The sequence below is a fragment of the Pteropus alecto genome, unplaced genomic scaffold (genome assembly GCF_000325575.1).
Source record: "Pteropus alecto unplaced genomic scaffold, ASM32557v1 scaffold146, whole genome shotgun sequence".
NCBI classification, from domain to species: Eukaryota; Metazoa; Chordata; class Mammalia; order Chiroptera; family Pteropodidae; genus Pteropus; species Pteropus alecto.
In genome coordinates this window covers 27,781,128-27,802,909 of record NW_006442107.1, presented here as the reverse complement: position 1 = coordinate 27,802,909, position 21,782 = coordinate 27,781,128, and the positions used below count along the sequence as shown (strand labels likewise).

General features: G+C 35.4%; 1 protein-coding gene across 1 annotated transcript in view; it reads left to right on the top strand.

The window, feature by feature from the left end:
* The window catches only part of MYOM1 (myomesin 1), a 136,835-nt gene that overhangs the window by 47,334 nt on the left and 67,719 nt on the right, over positions 1-21,782 (top strand). The window contains exons 11-15 of the mRNA XM_006920115.3: positions 4,105-4,246; positions 6,775-6,974; positions 8,829-8,885; positions 15,232-15,356; positions 21,661-21,775. Coding sequence (XP_006920177.2) covers positions 4,105-4,246; positions 6,775-6,974; positions 8,829-8,885; positions 15,232-15,356; positions 21,661-21,775 — 639 coding nt within the window. The remainder of the gene's footprint in view (positions 1-4,104; positions 4,247-6,774; positions 6,975-8,828; positions 8,886-15,231; positions 15,357-21,660; positions 21,776-21,782) is intronic.

The following is a 21,782-nucleotide window of genomic DNA, read 5'->3' as shown; positions in this document are numbered from 1 at the left end:
GGGAGGCAAGGGAGGGAGGGAGGGAAGAAGAAAAAAAAAAGAAAAACCCCAAACAAGTTATGCCTGGATGATTCCTTTGTGGACTTTTTTTGGGAACTCTGACACAGTCTAGGTTCCTCAACATTTCTAATTCATTGCCCACATCCAGAATTGTGGCCCTCTGCCAGGTTTAGGCCAGACTTCACATGGCTAAAAGGGGAAGAGATTGAAATTTGAAATTTACGCCTAAGCCAATTTTCAAAATAAGGAAATGGAAAGACTCTAAAATTTGTCAGATGTTGATGTGAGAGAATTGAAAAGGTGCATGGGAAAAACAAAATTGAAAAGAAAATTCCAGCAACTGTGTTGTGAATTTAACACCTTTAGAAAAAGATTTCCCTCATAAGTTCATTTTAAATGATACATTTTAGATTATATTTTGAAAAAAAATCTTCATTGAGATGTAACTTAAATAACATAAGATTTAATCATGTTAAGTGGAAAATGCTTTTTAGAACATTTATAGAGTTGTGCTGCCATCGTCCACAATCCAGTGGAACATTTCCATCACTTCAAAGAGATTTCTTGTGCCCGTTCCCCACCCATCTCCAGTCTAGCCCCTAGGTAACCACTAATCTACTTCTGTCGCTATGGATTGGTCTTTTCTGGACATTTCTGGATATAATATGTGATCTTTTACATCTCTTCTTTCATTCACCAGTTGATGGACAGTTGGATTGTTTCCACTCTGTCTATTATTAATAATGCTTCTATGAACATTTGCATTCATATTCATGGACCTAGGTTTTCATTGCTTTTGGGTAGATGGATACTTATCAGTAGAATTGTTGGGTCACATGTTAAATTTAGGTATAACCCTTTAAGAAACTGCCAATGTGTTTTACTTTTTGAAAAATTTTCCCCCCTCTTTAATTCCCCCTCCCCCCATTTCCACCTCTGACCTATGGATGTTGCCGTTTCCCCTTAAGAACTGGATCTCTGAGGGTGGGGGCATCTCCTTCCACAAGCTCCTGGTGTGCACCCGGCACTCCTTCCACAAGCTCCTGGCCTGGTTCCCCCGGCACACCCAAGGTCGGCGGTGGGGCAACCCAGGGCAGGGGTGAGGGGGAGAGGGCCGGCGCACCCGGGGTATGGTCCATGGCTCCACCTGGGGCATGAACCCAGAACCTTCTGTATGTAAAGCAGACATGCTAACCACTACACTATGGAGCCATCCCTGCCAGTGTGATTTAAATGATATTTTATGTGTTTTTTAAAACTTTGTATCCATTGAACTGCATAAGGCCATTTCAATACAATTTTTAGAGCTCTGGTAATTTTGCTGCTTAGCAAATAGCTTCTAAACACCACATGTCTGCACAAACACATTCCAGAGCTGCATACATTTGGCCAGGATTTTATTACATAGATAATATGTGTTCTTTGTGAAAAAATAGATAATATAAATAAGAAAAAAAAAAGAAAAATTAAAGTCGTCCATAAGTCCACCAGTGTTATCATTTTATTACATATTATTCGAGATTTTTATATAGTCTTTCCTCACAACCCTCCCGGAGAGCAAGAAGGAAAGAGATGATAAAGTAATAAAGGATGGAAAAGAAATATGAAAAAAGAATTACAAATAGCAAATAAATATATGAAAAAGTTTTCACTAGTAATCAATGTAAATTGAAATGATATAATGTTTTCATTTAACATATTGAAAAGATTTAAAAGATTTTTAAGACTCACTGGGATAAAGGAATGGAGGGACCAGCATTCCTATATATTGTGATGAGCTGAACTTTTCTTAGGGTGTTTTGCCACTACATATTGACATTTCCAACAGTACTGGTTCTAGGAATTTGAGTGGACAAAGTTGAAAAAAAAGTTTTTGTTGGGAAAAATGAAGAAATCTAGATATCTCCCAATGGGAGCCATAAAATAAAGTATAATAAATGCTCCATGTAAGCAATGGAATACCACACAGCAGTGAAAACAACTGACATATACCTATATTTATTGATATTGATATATATCAAGCAAAATCAGTTTACATGAAATTATATAGTTCCATTCCATTTTTATTTTTTAAAAATAGTCACTTTTGAGTTATAAATATAGAAAAAATCTAGAAAAATGTAGGCCAGTGTTAATTGAGGTAATCTCTGAGTTACAGAATTAAAAGGGATTCTCATGTATATTTTTTTATTATTATATATTTTACAAACATGCATTACTTCGATTATAATAGAATTACTTACATTTTGAAAAAGGTTATTAATAGTTCGTGTCAGAGGTCAAAATATAAAGAGTATTGGGCTAATCTTTGACTTAATTAATCAAACTTACAAAAAGTTTGGCTATTTGGAGAGTTAGGAGCAGGAAGGACAGATGCTAAGAAAAGGATTGATGTTGACTGAATGGGTGCTGTCAGCCAGACAGGCCATAGCAGCTGCTGAGAGCCAAGAGGACAAATGTGAAGTAACAACACAGTATTTGGCTTTGGCTTCCAGCAGCTGTTAAACAGAACCTGTTTTCTGAAATATTGTCAAGCCCACCCCACAAATGGCATATAATAAGCAATTTTATAAAAATGCTGAAGAATTGGTTCCCTAAATGCCTACTCTTTGCCAGGCTGTTACATATAATGGTTGTTCTGTGAACTAAACTTCACTCTATCAATGCAGGGGTTACTGGTTGTTACATTACAGACCTTTAGCAAAAGAACGTGATTAGAGATTGCCAGCTGTCCCCTTAGGAGCTGAGCAGCTAGCTTTCCAGCAGTACCTGAGACTTGTTAACCTCAGCATCTCTACGTCTATTTCGAATCTGCTCTACCTTCATCATCAGCAGGCCCTCTCCCACATCCAGTGCTCTCAAAGCCTGGAAGAAAAGAAGTTTCTCCCCACCAAAATGCTCACTCTCTGTTGTATGGCATGTGGAATCCTGCATTAAGTTTTAGGCACCAATTAGTTATCTTCTCCTGCCCTTATGCAGGAGACATTTACCTAGAGATATTTTCCTATGGGTTCATGGAGCAAGAAACAGGATGTTCAAAACCAAAGTGATTCGAGCTCATCACAGGTAATGTGAGCCTATTAAATTCAGAAGTATTTCTGCCATGTCATTAAATGGTTTAGTAACTCATAAGATTTACACAAGTGTAGCTGATAGAAAAAGTGTTTATTTAGACATCAAGATTGTTTTCCCTTGGGTAAATGGCTCCTACATGTCTCAGCTTCCTCTACTAACTCTAGTTATGAAAGGGTTGACCAAATGTCAGGAGGAATTGGCAAATGTGGACCCCCTCCCTCAGAGATTCTGCCTCCTGTCTTAATTATTCTCACTTAAAATAGTAACTGATTATTTTCATTCTCCTTCCTCTTCCTCTCCTTCTGAAACCACCTGATTCACCAGTTTAGCTATGCCTGAAGACATACTGCTGAGGGCACCCCATTGTCAGAGGATCCCATTTCGTAAACAGTCACTGTCCTCTGTTTCTTGTATAATCCTGGACTTTTACTTAACCTAGATAAACTAAGCTCAAATGTGGGTATTGCATCAGAGTTTCTTTCACAATTATTTTCAGTTTGGGAACAAACATTTGATTAAAATGAATATTTTTCCTCTTCCAAAATGGTAGTGCCTAGCATAAGGATGGGCAAAGTTTCATGTTTCTTATTCTCTTGTGGATGCATCCAGAAGGCGACAAAGGGAACTGTTTGTTCCCCTTTGGAGCCATTCATAGTTTCTGAGTAACATTACACAATAAATATATTAAGAATAGACTTTCTGGCACACCTTACATTAGTTTTCTGATAGCAGTCCCTGACATCTATGTATTTATTTTCTTTTAGAACATTTTGAGCCCGCAAGGGTCATGAGGCAAAGTTCACAGGTCCTTTTCAGAGCCCTTTCTAATGTAATGTTTTTCTTACTGATGTTGAAAAGTACACATTGTTATGTTGGTAAGCAAATTACAAGACTGAAGCTTGCTCTCTTGGGGCCAAAAATGTAGCCACTGTGGTGGTATGGTAAGATATGTGTGCACTAAGACCCCAGCCTGCTAGGCTGACAGAGTGCATCTGAGAGGGCTAATGGGATCCTTCTGTATTTCCACAGATGCTGATGCAGAGATTGAAGGAACCCCAGCCTCTCCCTTAGATGTGGTGTGCTTGGATGCCAACAAAGATTATATCATCATCTCTTGGAAACAGCCAGCTGTGGATGGAGGGAGTCCTATTCTGGGATATTTTATTGATAAGTTAGTGCTTAGTCTAATTTTAGTTAGAGTAATTTGGTCATAGTGATGCATGCTTGATTTCTCCCATTTCTAGGTGAAATAATTTCTCTTCTGGTCTTATCTCTCTCTTTCTCTGTGTTTCTGTCTCTGTGCGTATCTTTCGATAGATAGGTAGGTAGACAGACAGATGAACGGACAGACATAGATGTATATAAATATAGATAGATAGATATACTACCAGCACAAGTCACTAATTTGACAAGAGTACTATGAATTTGTAGACCTAATAGAGGCCACTCTGGAAATGAAATAGCTGGTATTTAATGTAATTAATGTTTGTATTTCTAGTATGTCAGTGATTTAAGAATATTAAGTAAAGAATAATATTTTAGGAATACTAACAAAATCTTATTTACATTGAAGGAAGTGGTTTCAAGTTAGATAAAGAAAAAAATATCAGTAGTCTTAAATTATGTTCCATCTATAAGTTCTTCCTGTTTACATTCTCCAAACTTAGATTCTGATATTTATGGTAATTGGGTCTTACACATTAATTACCCAGTGAGTTTAGACAACATAGACAACAATTTTATATTATGAACCCTAATACATTATTGTTTGTATTAGTTTCTATTCAAATAGTTGCTCTAATTCTCTTTCCATTTTTGAGTGATAAAATCTAATTATAGAAACCACTAGGGACAGATAATCTGTGCTACTATGGTACAGTGGGGTTCTACCAAGGTGTATGAAATCTAATATTTATAGCAATAAGTAAATATATGTCTACTGAACTAAATACCATCCAGAGAAATATTTACAACAAATTACATGCTGTTTAATTGTATATTAAGTACTTCTATATTATTTCATCTTTTAGTAATGATGAACTGTGAAGTTTTATATAGACTCTTTTTTCATCCTTACAATTTCTGCCTTATTGTCTTTGGCAAATTTCTAAAGGATTTGCAAACTTTGATCAGTGAAAGACCAGGGACAATCAGTACATTTTGTTTTTCTCTTGCCTTAGTCATAATAAAAATAACCATATTATGGCTAATACTTATCAAGCGTTTGCCATGTGCATGGCATTGTTCTAAAAACTTCACATGCATTAACCATTAACCCATAATTATCCTTTGAAAAGTAGGTACTATTATGACAAGTAAGAAATGAGTAGCTGACCCAAGGCCACATGCTAGTGAGGAAACACTAAGTCATACAATTTAATTCTAACAACTAGAATTCAAAGAGCAGCATGGCTGTAAGCTTGTGTTTTTTCTGCTCTACCATGCTGTAGATGTCTCCAGAGCAGCTGCTCTCCACCTTTCTTCTGCCCACATTAGGGTTAGGAAGCACACTCTAGGACCTTTGAGTCATCACAACATTACGTGTACACAGAGAGAGGGAGACAGGGGCAGTTTGAAGAACTGTCCTAACCCTCTCAGCTCCTTCTTATTTCCCATTCATAGCAGCTTTGTAATTTCTACAAAGGAAGATTTAGGGAAAAGAGGATGGAATGGCAGGGATTGAAGCCATATTTCATAGCACTTTACATAAGATTGAGGAAAATATTGATCTCAAAGAATGGAAGGATGATGGTGAGGATCTGAAGATAAAGCCCCTATCCCGACCACCTTTGCCCTGCTATTGGCAACCCGCACCCCCACGAGAATCATTTGAGAATTATACATTTTGGACATCCAGCTGTATTGGGGAAGCGATATAAACTAAAAGTGTAGTGCTCTGCTCACAAAAAAATGATGAGTTACTTAGTCTTAATGCTGTCTATTTCAATCACATGTCGAGCCCCTAAAGTCCTGTTAATCAGGCCAATAACATGATATGAACTGTCATCTTTGTCTCCCTGGGTATGGCCACCCCACCGCCAGGTGTCAAGGGCTCTGAAAGCACCAATTAGAGATCGGAGGTTTCAAATACTTAAACTTCCTCTGCCCAGCCTGAGAATTTCGCTGCATCTCATCAATCTTATCTGTTAAGAAACAAATATATTACAGTACCCTCCCCGTCCTCCCACCCTCTCAGCATATAGTGACCATCAAGTGAGCTCTTTTCAAATTATAATACAAATAGGTATCTTTTAAGGCATTAACTTTTTCAACAGTAGTTCCATTTTTAAAAGAAAACGCCTAAGGAAGCCACTAATGGTGCAACTGATGACATCAGCCAGGGAGATGTTGGGGGGATCCTCCCCCTTAGTCTATCCAATGTACATACCTGCTTGCTTCCTCACCTCCCGCACCCCAAACTCCTCTGCTTAGCGCATGAGGCCCCTCAGCTGCCTGCTTTTAATGAGGTCACAGGACGCATATGTGTTCAGGAAGAATCTGAACCTCTTTCTTGTTAAAGAAAACACCTTACTTTTGAGTGGAACTGAGTACTTGCAATTAGATAACTATTGAGCCATGCTTGAGCTAGATATTTTGTAGAAAGACGATCTGAAGCAATTGAGTAAGTTTGCAGCTTTGGAGCTATTAGTTTAGCCATGCTTCTTTTAATATTTTTATCAATCACTCTCTTTTCCTTAGATGTGAGGTGGGCACAGATAGCTGGTCTCAATGCAATGACACACCTGTGAAGTTTGCTCGTTTCCCAGTCACTGGATTGATAGAAGGTCGTTCTTATATATTCCGAGTTCGAGCTGTGAATAAAACTGGAATAGGTCTACCATCTCGTGTTTCTGAGCCTGTGGCTGCTCTGGATCCAGCTGAGAAAGCTAGACTTAAAAGTAAGCATTTTTCATTTTTCAGGATCTTGAACTTTTTTATATAACTGCTATAGATCTCATTGCAAGGTTATTCCTCCCTCTTCCACTAGAGGGAGAAGAGAATAAGAAATCCTATATTGATCAAAAGATCCTAGGGGGAAAAATAAAAACAAAAAAAAAACCTGTTTTTTTTTACTCATCTATTCACCAACAGCTTTATTTATTTTATTTTATTTTATTTTATTTTATTTTATTTTATTTTATTTTATTTTATTATTTTTATCTGATTCAGAGTTTGTCTCATTAAACTGAGTTCCAGGCATTGTGTTTGAAATAAAATATAAAACCCAAGAGCCTAGAGAGTATTTTTAGTCATTTTATCAGCGTATTCCAAATGTACTTTTTTTCTTAGTTCAGTTTTTAAAATTGTAAGGTAAATTTCTTAAGCTTGAATTTGTCCTTTAGAACATTAATATCTCAATACACTGAATTTATATCAAAGGAAAAACACATTTACAAATTATATATAATCTATACTTGAGTTTCAATATTAGACAGTAAAAATTAATCTTTTCATATATTTAACGTCCAAGTGTCAATGACAAAACCATGCTTCATGAATTATACTGTGCATTTGTTTCATGGGAATCCATACGGCATCCTCAATAATAGGGACCATAAAGTGACATTAAAAGAATTGTTGGAAATTAACATTTCATTCTTTATACCAGATTTCTCAACCTTGGCCCTATTGACATTTTGGGCCAGATAATTCTTTGTTGTAGGGGGGCTATCCTGTGCATCATAGGATGTTTAGCAGCATCCTTGGCCTCTACTCACTAGATGCTGATAGCTCTCCTCACCCCTTTGTGACCATCAAATCATCTCCAGACATTACCAAATGTCCCTAGGGGGCAAAATCACTCTAGTTGAGGACTACTGGTTTATGCCATATTTACAGTGTTATTCTTTACCTTAAGTAAAGGATAACATGTAGTGGCATTATAACAATCTAAGTAAAATAATGCCACCTTTCTCTGGAGACTTTCTAGTCAGGCTACTTGATTGTTCTCCAATCACTTTTCACTTACTCTCTGACTTCCCTCTCTCTTTCCTAATTCCATCTCATACTTTAATTTATCCTTCTTTTAGAAATTCCAATGAAAATAAGATTTGTTTGAACTAAAAATAAGTTATCTTCTTTATCGCCTTTTTTGTTTTTGCACAAAGTCTGGTGAAAAGTCCATGGATTAAAGCAGGAGTTGAATCATTCTTTCTGACATCCATGGGATCACAGAAATGAATATCTTCTTTAACTTTATACTGCCCATCTCATCCATTTTCCTTAATCAAGATCTAAACTGGTTTCTTTTGTAGATAACACTTTTCGAAAGTAATAGAAAGCAATTGCTTTCGTTGAGCTTTACTGCAGGTTCAGCATCTCGCTCCTCTTCATCTTCATTATGACAGATAAATAACTAGTGAGCTTACAATTGTTCCAGAAAGCTTTCTCCCAAATACACGTTATCTCTTAAGAAGAGATGAGAGCCTACGTGTTTCAGGAGACTCATATTGAACAGTAAATGAACACAGGTTATTTACCTTGCTTGTGTAAGTACAATTCTAGAAATGTCAACTCAGTTCAGGTAGGTTTGAGGCACTAGCAGATTGAGACTTCTTTGAGGACACAATACCATACACATGCTCAGTATGTTAGCAAAATACGTAGGTAAACTAATACCATACACATGCTCAGGAAGATTTGTTAGCAAAATACATAGGTAAACTAATAAACCCATTTGTGACTAAATATGGCCAGTTTAATCGGTGCAGTTGAAACTACATTTGTGAATGTTTGTGATTGTTATTGTTCAGGTCGCCCTTCAGCACCCTGGACTGGTCAGATCATTGTCACTGAAGAGGAACCTACAGGTAAAAGCTACATTTTTCCCAGATACTGTTGCCAATGTTTAGCTATTCAACTTAGCTTTTGTTGTGAAGGATACAGTGTATATTAATTTAAGATGTTTTGGAAAGAACATTCTGAAATATTTGGAGATCATAAAATAACATATTGCCAGAGAATCACACACACAAAAAAGTTTTATTGAAGTGTAATTCACATACAGTAAACTGCATGTCTGTAAAATAGACAATTTGATAAATTTTACAGGTGAGTTCACCTGTGAAGCCATACCGTGATAAAAATAATGAACATATCTATCACCCCTAAAATGTCCTCATGTCCCTTTGTAACGCCTGCTTCCCACCCCTTCCCCATATCCAAGGCCATCACTGATCTGCTTTCTATCACTAGAGTTTGCATTGTTCACAATTTTAGATAAATGGAATTATGCTCATTTTTGTATGGTTTCCTTCATTCAGCATAATTATTTTGAGGTTTGTCTATGTTGATGTGTATATCAGTTCATTCCAGTTTATCCATTTGCAACTGGAAGTTTCTATAAAAATTCTTGTTTGTGTGGACATATGCTTTCATTTCTCTTGGATAAACACCTACAAGTTGAATGGATAGGTCATAGGGTATGTTTATAATTTTTAAAGAAACTGCCAACTGTTTTCCAAAATGGTTGTACCATTTTACAATCCCATCAGTAGTCTATGAGAGTTCCCGTCGCTCCACATTGCCAGTACTTAGCATGGTCAGTCTTTTTAATTTTAGCCATTCTAGTGGTACATAGTGGTGTTTTACGCTACAGTGGTATTTCATAATGGGTGCATAGTGGTTTTAATTTGCATTTTCCTAATAATGTTGAACATCTTTTAATGTGTCTATTTGCCATTTTTGTATTGTATTTGACATCTTTGCCAAATCTAAGTTCACTCAGATTTTTTTCTGTTTTTTTTTCTAGAAATGTTTATGCATTAGCTCTTATATTTCAATATATAATTCATTTCAAATTAATTTTTTCTATATTGTGTGAAATAAGAGTCTAAGTTATTTTTATTATTTTGCATATGGCTATCCAATTATTTCAGTTGTGTATATAATAGATTATCCTTTTCCAATGAATTAATTGCCTTGGCACCATTATCAAAATCAACTGATTGCATATTTCTTCAAACTTTATTGGTAAATTTTACTTTTTCTACACCAGGACCACCCTGTCTTGATTGCTATAGCTTTTGTGTTGTTGTTGTTTTAAGCTTCATAGTTTTGAAAACAGGTAGTATAAATCTTCTAATCTTTTTTCCCTCAAAATTGTTTTGGCTATTCTAAGTCTTTGCATTTCCATGTGAAATTTAAAACCAACTTATCAATTTCTATAAAAAATCTGCTGGCATTTCAATTGAGTCTTTTATATCCTTAATGATTTTCTATCTACTTGTTCTATCAATTATTGATAAAGTAATGATGAAATTGCCAACTAAATGATGTATTATTATCATTATTAGTTTTTTCTTGTAGTTCTACCAGGTTTTGCTGCATGTATTTTGACATTCTGTTATTAGATGCTTAAACATCTTTATTGTTACATCATCTTATGAATTAACCACTTTATTATTATAAAGTGAGTCCCTTTATCCATGGTAATGTTTTTTGCTTGGAAATCTACTTTGTTTGATATTAATATAACCATTCCAGATTTCTTTTGATTAGTGGCATAAGATTTCTATCCTTTTATTTTTAACTTATGTGTGTCTTTATGTTTAAATTATGTTTCTTGTAGGCAGCATCTAATTGGATCTTGCTTTTTTATGTAATCTGGTAATCTTTGCCTTTTAATTGGGGAGTTTGAACCATTTACATTTCAAGCAATTATTGATATGGTTGGATTTAAATCTACCATTTTGCTATTTGTTTTCTATCTATTCCATCTGTTTCCTTTTTCTTCTTTCTTTTGGGTTGAGTATTTTTTATTATTTCATTTTAACTATGTTATCTTATTAGCTATGATTCTTTGTCCTGCTTTATAGTAGTTTGGAGTTTATAACATACCTCTTATCACAACTTATCTTCAAATTAAATTATACCACTTCACATGTAGTGTAAGAACCTACAACTGTATTATTCTATTTGCCCTCTGAGCCGTGGTGATGTTGTTGTCATACATTTTTTTGTGCAAATATTTTAAACTTTACAATGCAGTCACTTATCTTTCAAAAAGATTTAAAAAGTAAGAAAAAGGTTTTTACCATTTCTGTTGTTCTTCATTTCTTTGTGTAGATCTGGATTTCCATGTGATATGATTTTCTTTCCAGCTGAGGCATTTCCTTTCAAATTTCTTATGGTGCAGGACTGATGCTTATGAATTATTTTATTTTCTGTATGTCTGAGTCTCTTTCATCTTTATTTGTAAAATATATATTCACTGGGTGTAGAATTCTAGGTTGACAGTTTTTCATTCAGTAAAAAAATTGCCCATTGTAGTGCAGACCTGCACTATAAGAATGACTGCTGTTATTCTTATTTTTGTTACTCTGCATGTAATGTATCATTTTCTCTATATAATTTTAAAATATTATTTTTATAACTGGCTTTAGCAATTTGATTATGATGTACATTTGTGTCATTTCCTTTATGTATCTTGTGCTTGGAGTTTGCAAGTTCCTTGGATCTGTGAGTCTGTAGTTTTCATCAGATTTGGATTTTTTTTCACCATTATTTCTTAAATTTTTTTTCTGTATTCTCTTCTCTCTTCTATACATCAGGAACTCCAATTACATGCCACTTGAAACACAGTTCACTGATGCTGAGCTCATTTTTCCTTTCATTTTTTTCTTTTTGTGCTTCATTTTGGATACTTTCTATTGCTATGTCATGAATTCTACTCTCCTTTTCTTTTTCTGTGTTTAATGTGCTGTGAATTCCAGCCAAGGTTTTTTTTTTTTTATCTTAGACTTTGTACTTTTCATCTTTATAAGTTAATTTATATCATTTTTATATTTTCCATGTTTTTAATTAACATGTTCAATCTTTATCCTCTTGGACATATGAAATACAGTTATAATAACTGTTTATATCTTTGTCTACTAATTCTATCATTTATGACATTTCAGGGTTTTTTTTATTGATTAATTTTTCTCCTTATTATAGGCTGTATTTTCTTGCTTGCATATTCGATTATTTTTTATGAGATGCCAGACATTTTAAATTTAAACTGTTTGATGCTGGGTGTTTTTGCATTTTTATAAACACTCAAGCTTTGTTCTGGGGAAATAATTTGATCCTTTCAAGGCTTACTTTTGTTAAGTGGAGTCAGAGAAGCCTTTAGTCCAGGGGTACTTTGGCCTCACTACAAAGGCAATACTCTCCTGAGTACTTCATCTGATGCTCCATGAATTAGGAGATTTCTACTCAGGCTAGTGGAAACATAAACTTTCTCAGGCCCAATGAGAGCTCTGAGGATTGTTCCTTCATTTCTTCTGTGTGGTTGTCCCCATTTCAGGTGGTTTCTTCATATGTATGAGCTGATCAGTTCTCAGATCAGCACTCTACAAGGACTCTCTGCAGATCTCTGAAGCTTCTCTCTGTCTGTACAGCACCTTCCTCCAGTATTCATCTCTGTGACTCTATCTGTGGATACCTTGCTCTCCTTGGAATTCCAGTTTCTTCTCCTCCATTCAAGGAGCTGCCAGGCTCTACCTCAGTTGCTCTTCCTGAGCTGCTGCCTTGAAACTCTCTCCTGACAGCAAGTTAGGACAATGGCAGGGCTCATCTAACTTGTTTCCCATCTATCAGTAATCATTGTCCTATGTCCAATGTCTGTAAACAGTAATTTGGTATATTTTGCTCAGTATTTAAGCTGTTTCACTTCAATGTCAAGAACTGTGGCGAGTCTAAAAATTTACCCTACTTACAACCTAATAAGTGTCTTATCAAATTTATAGCTGCTGGCAAAAGACGCGAGACAGAAGATGCTATTCCTCAGAACACTGCAGACATCATTGCCTTCATGTTCTCACTGTTTCCTTTGCCCCTCTCTACCAGTTCCCACAGAGTGATGTGAAGCAGCACAAGTAGATGCTGCATACACAGTAGATTTGTGTCACACCCACCCGAGAAACCGTGCACTTAGAGAGCTGCTACCAAACCTACCCAAATTTCTCTAGAGAAAGTCATTATCCTTTATTATTCTAGTCAGAAAACAAGTCAACTGTCTGACCTAGAGAATATACTATCTCTATATTTCAAGGTTGTTTGCTATTTAACATCCTTGAAAACATATTCTATAAAAATGCTGATAGAAGGTATGTAGAAAAACCATTGAGAATTGTCTCTGAACACCAGTTCTGTGACATCAGCTTTGCCAGAAAAAGGCATCGAAAATTACATTTTAAATTACATCTGAGGAACCACAAAGACCCTGAATACTAAAGCAATCTTGAGAAAGAAGAACAAAGTTGAAAGTATCACGCTACCTGATATCAAACTATACTACAACTCTATAGTACTCAAAACAGCATGATACTGGCATGAACACAGACACATCAATGGAACAGAATGGAATGCCCAGAAATAAGCCCACACCTATATTGTCAATTAATCCATGACAAAGGAGACAAGAATATACAGTGGGATAAAGATAGCCTCTTTAACAAATAGTGTTAGGAAAACTGGACAGATACATGCAAAAAAATGAAACTGGACCACCTTATACCATATAAAAGAATAAACTCAAAATGAATTGAAGACTTAAATATAAGACCCAAAACCATAAAACTAGAAAACACAGGCAGTAAGTTCTTTGACATTGCTCTTAGTAACATTTTTTTTGTTGGCGGGGGGGCGTGGGGGGTGGGTGCGGGCGGAATACATTTCCTTGGACAAGGGGGAAAAAAAACAGAGGAAAAAAAAACAAACAAATGGGACTATATCAGACTAAAAAGTTTGCACAGCAAAGGAATTCATCAACAAAATGAAAAGACACATTACTGAATGGGAGAAAATATTCACCAATCCTACTTATAATAGAGGTTAATATCCAAAATATATAAGGGACTCATATAAGGTAACACACACACACACACAAATAAAATCCCATTAAAAATTGGGCGGGGGACCTGAATAGGCATTTCTCCAAAGAGGACATATGAAAAGACATAAACATATGAACATATGAAAAATAAACATATGAAAAGATGCTCAATATCACTACTCACTAGGGAAATGCAAGTTAAAACCACAATGAGATATCACTTCACATCTGTCAGAATTGCTATCAGCAATAAATCAACAAGCAACAAGTGTTTGAGAGAATATAGAAAAAAAAAAAAAAAGAACCCTTGTGCACTGCTGGTGAGATTGTAAATTGGTACAACCACTGTGGAAAACATATGGAGGTTTCTCAAAAAATTAAAAATAGAATGACTATATGACCCAGAAATTCTACTTCTGGGTATTTATCCAAAGAAATCCAAAATACTAATTTGAAAAGATATATGCACCCTTATGTTCATTGCAACATTATTTACAGTAGCCAAGATATGGAAGCAGCGTAGGTGTCCATCGATAGATGAATCGATAAAGAAGAGGAGGTACATATATACATATACAGTGGAATATTACTTAGTCATATAAAAGAATGAAATCTTACCATTTGTGACAACATGGATGAACCTAGAAGGTATTATGCTAAATGAAATAAGACAGAGAAAAACAAATACCATATGATTTCACTTACGTATGGAATCTAAAGAACAAAAGAAATGAACAAACAAAACATAAACAAACTCATAGATACAGAAAACAAACTGATAGTTGCCAGATGGGAGAGGGATGGGGGGCTGGATGAAAAAAGTGACAAAATAGTCATAGGGATACAAAGTACAGCATAGGGAATATAATCAATAATATTGTAATAAGTATGTATGATGTCAGACAGGTACTAGACTTATTGTGTGATCACTCTCTAAGTGTCTAATCATATAAATGTCTAACCACTATGTTGCACACCTGAAACCAATGTAATATTGTACGTCAACTGTAACTGAATTTTTTAGTTTTAAAAATAAATAAGCGACATTCAAAAACTATGATTCCACTCTTTTTTGTAAATATAGAAAAGGTAACCTGTGCCATTACTACTATTTTTCAGGACTAATAAGGAAATTAAAATTGTCAAGCAAAGATAGTAAATTTGTGGCTTTGAATGAATGAAGACTATTTTAGGAAGAATTTTAGAGACAAGGTACTTCTTTATACTGCAGAGCAGTAATTAACTCTGTCTCCAGTAAGAGAGAAGCATCTGTGACTCTCTGAGTATCCTGGGTTTTCCGGAGTGTGTGCTTCTCACTTTTCTTTGTTGTTTTTCAGAGGGTATTGTTCCTGGACCTCCTACAGACCTCTCTGTCACTGAAGCCACCCGGAGCTATGTGGTGCTAAGCTGGAAGCCCCCTGGTCAGCGTGGCCATGAGGGCATTCTGTACTTTGTAGAAAAGGTAAGATTCTGAGATCAACATTAATACTTCATGCCACATTCTAAAGATTTCTTTTAAAAGGTAGAGATTAAATTTTCATTATGTTCTGAACTCTTTGAACCCTTATAAACTGTGAAGAATCTCCACAGAAAAATATTTATCACAAAGAACTTTGCCTGAAAGTTCAGGGGATTTATAGACCCTTGAGGCTCATCCATAGACTTCTAAGAGGTCCATGGACCCCAATTCATGATCCCTATTTGAAGAGAAATGTTCCTGAAACTGTAGATTGCCTGTATGACAATATTTCCTGGAGACTTTTTCTGTCTCCCTTGCTCTAGTAATGGCCTTTCATCTATCACTTGTCCTTCTGCAGTAGGGAATGAACATCAATGAGGGCAGTTGGGTGAGAGGAGCAGAAATTAAAATATTTCCTAATGGCTAGGAGAGTTGAAGACAGAAAGTCCCCCATGCTACCACTCGCTTGGTTAGCATTACTCTAAGTACAGGTCATAGGGTGGTATCAGGGATTACAAAACAACACAAGATATTAGCTAGTTCTTTTCCTCGAATATTTTACATGTGTATTGTAATTATGTTAGAGAGGGCAGCATACAATGAAGGCCTAAAATGAGTAGAATGATGAGAATTTTATGTGAATCTACAATATACCTATATTTGAAGGGAGTTCTAATAAGTATTTATGCCCAGAAAATGAAAACAAGACGACACTCGTACAGGACATTATTTGGGGGAACTGCCCTAGCTGCACGTGCAGACACATAAGAGAACCTGCCAGGCAAGGCACAGGGCCTTAGGAGTGGAAAAAGTCCTTGGCTAACAGCATAATTGCTACTAGAAAAGGGTGCTTAAAGAGAATTTGTCTAAAGTGAGGTTCAACCCTTGTACATTATAGGTGGGAATGTAAATTGGTCCAACCACTATGGAAAACAATATGGCGGTTCATCAAAAAATTAAAAGTATATCTACCATACACTCAGCAATTCCAATTTGGGATATATGCCTGAAGGAAATGAAAACAGGATTTAAAAGAAGCCCCCAAGCAAAGAAATCAGATACGGGCTACATTTAAAGGTAAAGCCCAGAGATAAGGGCCCTGATTTCACAAGTAATACTGAAAGTGACTCGATGTCTTCAAAAAAATATATGGCATTGGGGTGGGAGGAGGAGGGAGATAAACAAAACAAAACAAAACAGGATTTTGATGAGATATATGCACTCCCATGTTTATCACAGTATTCTTTACAATAGCCAAGATATGGGAACAACCCAAATGCCCATCAATGGATGAATGGATAAAAAAGAGGTGGTATATATACACAATGGAATACTATTCACTCATGAGAAAGTAGGACATTCTTGCATTCACAACAGCATGGATGGACATTAAGCACATTATGCTAAATGAGATAAGTCAAACAGAGAAAGACAAGTACTATATGATATCACTTATATGTGGAGGCTAAAAAAGTAGGCTGTAAAAAAACAGAGTAATGTGGTAGTTACCACAGAATGGGGACGGGGGATAAGAGTGATGATGTTTAAGGGTACAAACTTGTAATGAGTAGTAAATAAGCCATAGAAGCATAATGCACAATATAATGAACTTAGACAGTAATATTGTACTATAATTATGTAATGTGATAAATATTGCTATATTGGCAACCATATTAGAATACACAAATGTATCAAAGTAACGCACTATACATCTTAGACTTACACAATGTTACAGGTCAAATTTATTCAATAAAAATAAATAAATAGAATAAATAAATTAATTAAAAACAAGGCTCAAAATCCATTTGTTAGGAAAGTTTTGATTAGGATAAAATTTAAAAAGTGAAACAAAACTAAGTTTATTTTATCATGTATAAGAATATTTACATTTTTATTGGCAGCTCTGCATCTTTTTTTTTTAGAACAATGAATGAAACAAGTGTTTCTACTTTATCGTACATTTTATTTATTTTTTGGAATACAATATTATTAACTATAGTCACTTTGCTGCACATTACCTAACTTATTTTATAACTGGAAGTTTATACCTTTTGACTCCCTTCACTCATTGTGCTCACTGCCCCCCATCCACCCCACCTCCTGCTTCCGGCAACCACCCATCTGTTTTCTGTATCTTTGAGTTCAGTTTTAGGGGGATTTTGTTCTTGTTTTTGTTTTTTTGATTGGTTTGCTTGTGTTTATACGTTACATATAAGTGAGATCATACAGTATTTGTCTTCGAGAGAACATTTTTTATAAAATTATGCAATAGCTTGATAAGGTATCATTTATAATTTATTTTCATATCGAAATCATGGAAAAGGTCTTTTTTTTTTTTAGCAGAAATATCATGGAGCTCAATTAATTTTCCTAAAGCTCTCTCTCTTTTATCCTTAATGCTATTCTGATCATTTAATTTCAAAACTCCTATTAGGCTACCTTTCCTGACAATTATTACAAAAGAATAGGTATAGATATATTATTACTATAGAATATATATAGGTGTATAGGATATCCAAACATCTAAAAATTAGGTAATGACATAAAAGTGATACGCAACTATCTTTATGGCCTTTTAATTGTTTCAAATCAGTGGCTCTTGAAAAAATTAAAATGTTAGAGTCTGTGGTTTCCCTTTATTAATTACTTTCCTTTCATAAGGACATTTACCTCATGTCTTTGAGGAGCATGCCTCACTTCTTATTCCTAGCTAATAAATGGATCATCTCTTCAACATGTAATATCTATATATATATCTATATATATCTTCCAAGAGAGTCTGATTTTACCAAAATAATGTTAAAATTTTATAGTTTTATTTGTATGTATTTTTATATATTAGCCTCAAGTGAAATATAAATTAAGTATTATTCTCAATTTTTTTCTTTATTTTTTAACAGAGGGCAAGAATAGAATGATAAATATTCACTTCCTGGTGTGTTTAATACACACCCTCACTGAATCTCTTTGAAACACTTCACAGGAAGAGAGTTCTAAATAAGCTCTGTGACAGTAATTACCATCTTTCCTGTAATAATGACACAATAACAACCTAGTACTGAGATGTTTTCTTCAGATGAATCAGCTTTGGATTCTGTTGAACATTTCTTTTAGTCATATAAACTCTAATTTCTCTGTGAACATCTGTAACTTACCTAGACCTAAATACATATGAGTCTATGATTAAAAATTTAAGTATCTTCCACCAGCACACTTATTTATATGGAACAGAAGGGAACATTTTTGAATATAGCAGGCCTTCAAATAAATTTCATTCAATGTCATTTCTTTATAACATTGATGTGGGAAAAAAATTGATTCCTGGCCCATGGCCACTGCCTGTGTGGAGTTTGCACGTTCTCCCATGTCTGTGTGGGTTTTATCCAGGTATTCTGGTTTTCTTCTACATCCCAAAGATTCATGTGACATGAATTGGCATGTCTAAACTTTCTCAGTCTTGAGTGAGTGTGGGTGTGTGTGAGTGGCCCTGTCCAAGGTGGGCTCCTGCCTTGCTCCCTGAGCTGCTGGGATAGGCTTGGGCCACCCTCAACTGGAATAAGCAGGTCGGAAAAACCATTATTTTACTTGTTTTAATTAATCTTTCTTAAATGTATGTATAGCTCACATTTATTTCAGTGTTTAGTATTAGATGTGTTTTGGGTCTTTATTTAGAAATTTGGTGATCTTTTTGTGACCAGAAGCATGCTATAGAAATGTAACTCTTGTTTTTATCAATTAGCCTATGATAAAATTGGTTTCATTATACATGCATTCACTTAAAGTGGCAGTTTTCAAAAACCTATCAATGATGGCAAGTGAGGACTTACTGTATAGTGTGCGTAGAGAGACTTATAGGCACAGCCAATACATTTGAAACGTCAAGGACATTGAAATGTTGGGGGAGCTGAACACATCTAGAGACCTGGGGCACATTGACAGAACTATCCAAATGCCAAATCATTCTGCCGAGCTGAATCTCAGATTATTTCTGGTGAACCACTTCTAACACATCAACCTTTCTACAGGGAAATGTTCTGTTCATGCTCTTGTCCTGGGTGACCACCCCAGAAGGTTCGTGCCCACAGCAGTGTCACCTCTTTGGTTAGCCCCATGCTTGTGCTTCTTCATGGAACTTTTACCTGGGATTTTCATGCCCATAAAGCACTTAATTGTCATGGCTACAGGCTTAACACAAGTTATGCCATGTCCATGAGCCCTGAAATGATTGAAGTTGAGGGGTTTGTTAGCAAGGAAATCAGATGAACCTGCCTCCAGTGCTTCCAGCCTCCCTACCCTACTGTGTTCTTTGCAGCCCCAAACTTTTTCCTCAGGTGTCTTATGTCCTGAGCTCATCTCATTCCCATATCAAAAATCTGGTCATGTCAGAGACCAGGATCACATCACTTGATAGAACTGTTTCTACAAGCATGATTATCTTACCAAGGAGCAAGCACTGTTCTAAGCACTCTGCACATGTCAAACTACTTAATTCTTACAGTAATCCCATGAGGGAAATACTTAAATTTTCATCATGCCTATTTTGTAGATAAGGAAATTGAGGCATCCCAAGGTCACACAGTTAGTAAGAGGCAGAACGAAGATTTGAACCCATCAGTCTGGCTCAGATCCATATATATCCAACTATTATTACACATTGCTGCTTTTCAACCTTCCCAAGCGAAACTTTAATAATCACTCAATACTACCTCCACAACTATTTCAATGCATACTTGAGAAGATTAAAGAGTTACAATGGTAAATAAAGGTCTTAACACAGTGAAAGGCAGCTATTATTTTTATTATAAAGGTATAAGTGACTGATAATTGCTTATGTGTTCCCCAGGGGAGAATATGTCAAAATGAATCAAAATGATAAACTAAAGGATTAAAAGTCTGGGAGTATTTTATCCCTCAGTGGGCAGCAGATTGCCAATTTAGGGGGAATTTATCTTCTCTACTCTCTCACACACAAATGACACATTATCATGAAAGGCATTGCAATGATTTTAGAGGTTACCTTATCAAATTTGCTTATTTTACAAATGATAAAACTGAGGCCAAAAGCATTATATGAACTTTGCCAGGTTCGTGTAGCTCATTATTAACAAAACTAAGACCAGAATTGACGCCTCTGGGTTCTTTTCACCATATCATATTGTCTCTCATTTCAAGTCAATGAAGATTATGCTGAGTGATGAACCAGTAAATTTATAGTCCCCCAAATGTATCACCCTTAACATCTGGTCAGTGACCACAAGGTTCTAATTTCTGGAAAAATTTCTTAAAACTGCTAAAAAATCCCGTAGTTAAATTGCTTTTACTTACCTTGGGTTGAAAGTTAAAAGAAGAAGGGAAAAGAATTACTGAAGGCTGCTCATGATTTTCTCACTATATTCTCTATCAAAGCTCAAATAGACACCATATCCTCCATTCGAAGATTTTGAAGTCACTCTAGATCATTTTAATCCCAAGGATAGAATCTCTTTAAATTAATTTTCCCATTATTTATTCTAAAATATGGGCAAGAAAAAAAGACCATCTTCTTTATTTTTCACTTTCTTTATTCATTCAGAATTCATAAAAATTTATTCATTCAGATAAAAAAAAATGTTGATTACCTATCTACTATGGGCCAGATACAATTCTAGGCTATGAAGCATAGCAGTGAACAAGACAGCTCCCTGAATTTGTTTTATTGGAATTAACTTTCCAATGGGGGAGATGACAAATAATTTAAATTCGAATATGAAAAGTGTTTTGAAGGAAAACAGGGTAAGGGATAGAGAATGTTGGAAAAGGAGCAAAGAACTCTTTTAGATTGGTGATGGGAAGAGAGATGATCAGGAAGGCCCTTTGAAGGAGATATCTGAGCACAGACCTGAATGATGTTATGAGTCATTAAATAAGTCAATTAAAATAATACAGTTTATAACAATGTAATGAAAATTTAAGTATCTAACATAGTATATTCAATTTAATTACCTACCTAAGAATTAGAAAAGTATCTGACCCCAAACTATTTTCTAAATTAATTAAGAACCTTTGTAAGTAGATCAATAATCTTGGTTAATAATGGAAATGAAGTATTAAAGCAGTATATTTATCAAACAATAAAAAACCATATTTGATTTCGATAATACTGTGGACTTCAGATATTTATCCCCCATTTCCTCTAAACTCTTCTCCAGTCCAACTTGAATAACAGGTAATAATTTGCTGACAGATACATAACAATGCAAGATACCTGGCCTAGACTTCCCTTTTATTCTTGCTGTGTTTTTAACCAGTTTCATTGTTCTGGCTGCAGTGTGATGCAGAAACAGAAAATTGGCAGCGGGTGAACACGGAGCTCCCAGTGAAGTCTCCCCGCTTTGCTCTGTTCGACTTGGCAGAGGGGAAATCCTACCGTTTTCGTGTCCGCTGTTCTAA